This window comes from Pristis pectinata, chromosome 20 (genome assembly GCF_009764475.1).
Source record: "Pristis pectinata isolate sPriPec2 chromosome 20, sPriPec2.1.pri, whole genome shotgun sequence".
Lineage (NCBI taxonomy): Eukaryota > Metazoa > Chordata > Chondrichthyes > Rhinopristiformes > Pristidae > Pristis > Pristis pectinata.
The window spans coordinates 33,454,260-33,461,311 of record NC_067424.1 but is presented as its reverse complement, the minus strand read 5'-3'; the positions used below and the strand labels follow the sequence as shown (position 1 = coordinate 33,461,311).

The 7,052-nt window shown below is 47.2% G+C and overlaps 1 protein-coding gene across 8 annotated transcripts in view; it reads right to left on the bottom strand.

The window, feature by feature from the left end:
- Positions 1 to 3,783: 3,783 nt before the first annotated feature.
- LOC127580787 (DENN domain-containing protein 2C-like) overlaps positions 3,784 to 7,052 on the bottom strand; it is a 108,487-nt gene continuing 105,218 nt past the window's right edge. For all 8 annotated transcript variants that reach the window (XM_052034667.1, XM_052034670.1, XM_052034671.1 and 5 more), the window contains exon 20: positions 3,784 to 6,670. In XM_052034667.1, coding sequence (XP_051890627.1) covers positions 6,639 to 6,670 — 32 coding nt within the window. In that variant the 3' untranslated portion in view covers positions 3,784 to 6,638. The remainder of the gene's footprint in view (positions 6,671 to 7,052) is intronic.

The window sequence follows — 7,052 nt, the reverse complement described above, 5'->3', positions numbered from 1 at the left end:
ATTTTTTTTTCCACAGAATGGATTTTACTTTCATTGGCTATTTAAGGAAAATTATATTTAGTTAACTTTTAAAAAGGGCGGAGGTGGTGAATATGAATGAACTGGATGTTGATTCCTTCTACAGCATAATTCATAAGCAGTTCATTATCATCCCTTGGTGATTGAAGAGCTTGTGACATTGATTTAATGTAATGGTTTTAAATCAATTTTGTGGTTTGAATGGATTTTAGATGCTGGAACAAGATAGCAGAGACTCAGTGGGCTTGCTCAGACATTTGAGGCAGTGTGCGGACATTATACGGCAGAGAGAGAAGCAAAAGATTCTGCAGATACTGGACATTTGAAACAAAAGCAGAAAATACTGGAAGCACTCAGCGCTGGTGCGGAGAGAAAGAGTCAAAACTGGACAAGTGAGAAAACATCAAACAATCTGCTGGAGGAACTCAGCGGGTCGAGCAGCATTGGGGGGGGGGGGGTGGGAAATTGTCAATGTTCTGGGTCAAAGCCCTGCATCAGCATCGGGGCCTTCGTTTATTGTTCTCGACCCGCTGAGCCCCTCCAGCAGATTGTTTGTTGCTCCAGGTTCCAGCGGCTGCTGTCTCTGTTGTCTCCAAGTGAGAAAGCAAGTGTGTTTGAACTTGCAGAGGGAGGGAGGGAGGGGTGGAGGGAGCAGAGGGGAGGCTGTGATAGCTACAGGGCAAAGTTGTCAAACCAACAATAACTTTAATTACTGTCTGTTGGAGACTGAAGAGAGAAAAAAAAACAGAATGTGACAAGGTTTACATCCACATCAGTAGAGAGAAGAGGAAATGGCTGAGCTGAAATTGTCAAATCCAATATAAAGTCTCGAGGAAAAATGAAAAACACGACGACGCTGGAGGAGCTCAGCAGGCCAGGCAGCATCCGTGGAGAAAAGCAGACGGTCAACGTTTGGGGTCAGGACCCTTCTTCAGGACTGGAGATAGGAAAAGGGGAAGCCCAATATATAGGAGGGAAAAGCAGAGCAGTGATAGGTGGACAAAAGAGGGGAGGCGGGGTGGGCTGAGGGTGGTGATAGGTAGATGCAGGTAAGAGATAGTGATGGGTAGGTGCGGGGGAGGAGGGGAGAGCAGACCCACCGGGGGATGGGTCAAAGGTAAGGAGAGAGAGCGAGCGAGAGAGCAGAGGGGGAGGCTAGGAAAAGGGAAGAAGAGAAGCAGCATGTTGGGGGGGGGGGGGGGTTGTCTCGAGGGCACCGACACGCCCAGACAGTAATTGTTCCTTGTGTTTCCACTGAGGGTTTGTGGAACAATGTAGGAAACCAACAACAGGGAAGTCGAATACAGAGGCAGGTGACTGGGAGAGAACTTATTTCTTCCTCTTGTCCAGTCCCTTCCCACTTACATCCATGACACCTCTCACGCTCTCCACGACTTCTCCGGTTTCCTAGTCCCAGTAACACCTCCCTCCTACACCAGGATGATCTGAGGGTCTTTACTTGCACCGTGAGCCAGTCTCCCTCCACTACCACACTTATGTTTGGCTAATCTCATTGAGCAACTTCTCCTTTAACTCCAGTCACTTGCTGCAAATCATATGGACACTTCCTTGGGCCCACATCCCTCTCTCTGTGGGAGACAAAGAATGGTCCTGTGCAGATGCCCTGACTACACTGCTGCTGCTTCCTGCACTCATTCACAACTCAAAAACGTCATCACCTTTGCTGCCAATTTCCACCTCTGACTCCTCCCTTCCCTTCCTTGACAACTCTATCTCCATCTCGGGGAATAAGTGGCCAATATCCATTACAAGCCCACAGATGTCACAGCTATCTCAGCCATCCCTCCTCCCAGTTTCTCTCTCCTCATCCTATCTGCTCGAATGACTAGACTTTCACACCTGTGACTTTAAGACTTCACTGTGGCTTCCCCCTTACAGTACTCAACAGGGCTCTCAATCACTTTCAAATCTCGATTCTCTCCCCTCCCAGATCAAATAAGGATGAGATTTTCTCGTCCTTGGCTTCAGGAGATTGAATTTGAAGACAGAATACAAGGTTAATGGCAGGACTCTGAGTAGTGTGGAAGAACAGAGGGATCTTGGGGTCCACGTCCATAGATCCCTCAAGGTTGCCGTGCAGGTCGATAGGGTTGTTAAGAAGGTGGATGGTATGTTGGCCTCCATTAGTCAGGGTATTGAGTTCAAGAGCCACAAGGTGATGTTGCAGCTCTATAGAAGTCTGGTTAGACCACACTTGGAGTATTGTGTTCAGTTCTGGTTGCATCATTATAGGAAGGATGTGGAGGCTTTAGGGAAGATGCAGAGGAGATTTACCAGGATGCTGCCTGGATTGGAGAGCATGTTATACGAGGATAGGTTGAGTGAGCTAGGGCTTTTCTCTTTGGAGAGGAGGAGGATGAGAGGTGACTTGATAGAGGTGTACAAGATGATAAGAGGCATAGATCGAGTGCACAGTCAGAGACTTTTTCCCAGGGTGACAATGGCTAACACCAGGGGGCATAATTTTAAGGTGATTGGAGGGAGGTATAAGGGGGATGTCAGGGGCAAGTTTTTTTTTCCCCCACACAGAGTTGTGGGTGCGTGGAATGCACTGCCGGCAGAGGTTGTGGGGGCAGATACATTAGGGACTCTTAGATAGACACATGAATGGTAAATGGGGAGCTATGTGGGAGGGAAGGGTTAGATAGATCATAGAGCAGGATGAAGTGTCAGCACAACATTGTGGGCCGGAGGGCCTGTACTGTGCTGTAGTGTTCTATGTTTCTATGTCACCAGCCTCTACATTTAACAGATCATCCATCACAATTTCTGCCAAATTCAATGGATTCTGCCTACCAGATGCATCTCTCCCTCCCTTTTCAGCCTTCCGAGGGAACCATTCCCTGCTTCGCTCGTCTTTTCCCAGCTCTCTGCGGTTTCCCTTTGCAGCTACAGAAGGTGGAATGATCCCCTTTCCCCCTTCCCGTTATCCAGGGCTCCAACCATTCCGTCCAGGTGTAACAGCGATTCACTTGCACCTCTCGCAATCTAGTGCGCTGCATTCGGCATTCGCCATCCAGTTTCTGCACTGATCAAGTCAAACACAAATTGGGTGACCACCTCTGCAGTGGGCTTCCAGTCACCTATCGTGTTAATTCTGCTCTGACCCTACTCCCACTCTGACCTCTGTTCCAACAACCACCAACCTACGTTTGAGGAACAGCGCCTCATCTTTTGTTTGGGCATATTTCAGTCTGCAGGATTAAATTTAACCAGTTTAGATCATCTCCCCTTTTTTTCCTCCCCTCTGCTGTTGGTTCTACTGTTCATCTTCAACCCACTTCTCGCTTTGTTGCCTCTTGTCTCTCTAACTACTGGTTTATAAATTGTTACCCTTCACAACTCTGTTCTCTCCACCCCACCCCCTCGCTGCGATTTAACACACTTGCTTCCTCGCGTTTCCAGTTCTGATGAAAGGGCGCTTGACCTGGGATGTGGTCTCTGCTCCCCTCCCCATGGGCGCTGCCTGACCCGCTGAGTCTCCAAGGTTGCAGAGTGTATAGCGAGTTCCAGTGACCTACCCGCCTGGGCGAGGAAATGCTCTCTGTGGTTCCAGGAATTACCTCCCCTCTGGAGACTGAGAGGGGGCAGGTAGGGAGAAAATTAAGAAAGGAGGAAACTCTGCCAGTGTGCTGTGGACTCCTTTCCTGCTCACCCACATGGCCGCTCAGTGCGAGGGTACTTTTTGTACTCACTGCAGTAAGTGTGGGGGGAATATTCATCTGGACAGTGGATACAAAAGAGTGTAGGTTCAAAATGTTTATTTTACAATTCACATGTAAACAAATATTTGTTACAGTTATTTCTCCTACATATACAGGCACCAAGCAGCACCGACCCGTCACATTGCAAAGATTCGATGCGGCGTAACACCAGATCTCACACAGAGGCACGGCAGCTGTCTTGGTGTACCAGGTATTAGTGGTTGCACTGACTTCTGAAAATCAGTTTACTACAACAAACGTCCACTGCAGTTCTCCTACAACACGCAATCCTCAGCTATGGTCTGTAATCTGTAGTGACCTTCCGTAATAATTCAGGCCTGGTCCCTTGAACCCCATAAAGAGCTCAGCACCAGGGCAGAGCAGGGTGGTGGGGGGTGGGGTTGGAAAGAGGGGGAGAGGAGAGGGTGAAGTGTCCATACTTCCTCTGGGTAATGAAAAGATTTATACAAAAGATTAATAAAAAAAATCTATACAATGCCACCTCAGGATATCACTAAGCGCTTTATGTTAAATGTAATACGCCTGTGAAATCTACCTCCACACATTACATTCAATTTATTCGCAAACGATGGCCAACGTCAGGAGAATATTTGTGCAAATCATGTGAAAAGTTCTGAGAGCTCCAGGGAGACAGCCACACGTGCCTGCACGTGCATCTCTATCCCAGGACAAAATGGCACAGAACAAGACTGAACGTTATACAGGTACAAACGCAAAGATTGCCCACGCAGGGAGGAAGGGAGACTTATCCCTCTTGTTTAGTGCTGTTGGTGTGTGTTCTTTGGCTACTCCCAATGAATGGGAGTCTGAAATAGAAAGTGCTGGAAACACTCAGCAGCTGCCTCTGATGGGTAACATATGCCTATGGTAAGACCCTAAGGGCTTGTGTGGCTGCAGTTATAGAACGTTTGGCAGCAGGGCTGTTGGATGCTTGCAAGCTCAATGGGCTGTTGGGGTGCTCTGTCCTACTGTTGATTAAGATCAGTGTACCTTGTGCCGTTCAGCAAGTCTGTAAACTGGCCTTCGCTGAGTCTATCACCCACAGGCTACATTGCATGGGTGGGTTCCAGTGCCATCAGAGTAGATCTGTGTTTTACCAGGACAGCAGCCACTGAACTTTACAAGACTAGCTTATAAACATTAACAAACCCAAACACACTCTCTGTAACTAACCTTACGAAGCATACAAGGGCAGAGAGACCACCAGCCGCATTCAGGTCATGTGAACGATCCAGGACTCACTGCAGACGGGCCGAATTACACTCATGAAGTGTTGACAGAACCTTCACATCCACTGAGTACGGGAAGTTCCTGCCTTACCAACCGCGGCACTCCACAGACTGCACGAACCAGGACGTGTCCACGATGCTCTGACATTCAAGTGGAAGTTTGCACTGAGCCTATGACTTAACCTTTCCCCAGCTCCTGTGCAGTTTAAGAATATATTCATTTACCCAACTGGCTTCAGTCACTCTGGACTGCGAGGAAACTAAAATCAGTGACATCTCCCACATCTCATCACTTTATAGTGAAGGAGGAAATACATGGCTGAGAGAGAACAGGAATGCAAGGCAGCCAGGTTAGACGGGACTTTGCTAAATCCGGGCCCCCACAAAGGTGACCTGACCATTTGAGTGGCTCACAGTTGCCAGGGCAGGTGGCAGTACAACAAAAACACACCTCTTCAGGACAGGGGTAAACTAGCGACCGTTTCCGTGATAATAGAGAGAGATGTTGTGCAGTTCACCGCTATTGGAGCCTATAAACTATGACCTTCCTTTAGATGGATTAACTTTTTTTCCCCACTTTTAGAAATTCAAGAAATTCCACTGGAGGCAAACAGAATAGTGAAAGGGAAAATTCCCATCAATCCCCGTCATGAAGTTCCTTCTGTGGCCCAGATACAAAATCATCAATTCCATAAATGGACTTTCTTTTAAAAACAAAAATCAGTCCCAGTTTTGAGTTGGGGGACTATGTGAAGCAGCATTTGGTGAACAGCTCTGGTGCCAGCTGGCCATGCAGTGCTGCTGGCTCAGGCAGCTCTTGGGTGGGTGCTAAAAGGCTCACATCCTTCCTTATATACAGCACCGCCATCAAGTTCTACCCCAGAGTGCTGATCCCAGTCATAACATGAACCACCGACTTTCAGAGTGCGAGACAGTTTTGAGTGCACACATGAATGTGTGTACGAGTGTGAGTGAATACGCACGTGTATTGATTGGGGAGGGGTGGTGTGGGGTAAAAGTGCCATGTCGGCCCTGACATTCCCAGATAAAAAACGGTCTGTATGGTGCTTTGCGTCACATCTCCAACCTCAATAAGATACCAATGACCTCAAACAGGAACCCAACCCGAGAACAGGTTCAAACAGTGAAAGGCACATTTAGGATGACTTTGTGCAAGCTTTTGACTACAGCCATACACGTGGTGCGGAGTTCAGAAGGAACACCAGAACAATTTGAAGTGATATTTCGACAGCAAGGACAGCTCTGTAAGGGTAGAACAGCCAAGACTGATCCAGCGACCTCTTTCAGTCACATCCATTTTGCATCTGAACTTCTTCCAATTCCTTTCATGTCATATCAGGCCCAAAATTGGACATGCCCTTGTATGGAATGCTGCTGTTCTTCAGCAAAGTAAAATCCAGTGCCTGTTGCTCGGAGACTGCTTCCAAACCTAGTGCAGTGAGACGTACACAGACATGGGTGTGGGGGCAAACTGCACAAACCAGGGTCACTCCAGTCAACCCAATGGCCAGCAAAAGGCAAATTCTGGAGGGAAGTGTTTTCAGGAGCACTCACACAGCACGGTTCGAAGATGCTTCATTATAGAACCCATGGTGGTGAAGTGTCTGTGTCACTGGATTTGGTTTCACTTCTTGGAAAGAAATTTCATTTTATTCCCTGTTGATGAGAATAAAAAAATGTTCCAGGAAGTTTCAACAATCAGAAGACTAATCAGTCACAAGTTGCACGTTTTGTATGCATAATTTCTCGCTTATATTTTCCCCCCATAGAACTTAGCAGAGTTATGTAATTATACATCCTTTTGTTGTCTACCTGCAATGTACTTCCCTGTAGCTGTGACACTTTACTCTGTATTCTGATATTGTTTTTACCCTGTACTACCTCAATGCACTGTGTAATGAATTGATCTGTATGATCGGTATGCAAGACAAGTTTTTCCCCACTGTACTTCCATACAAGTGACAATAATAAACCAATACCACTTCAAAAAACAGCTGTATACATGGTGTTTATCATATCAAATTACTACAAGGCTTCC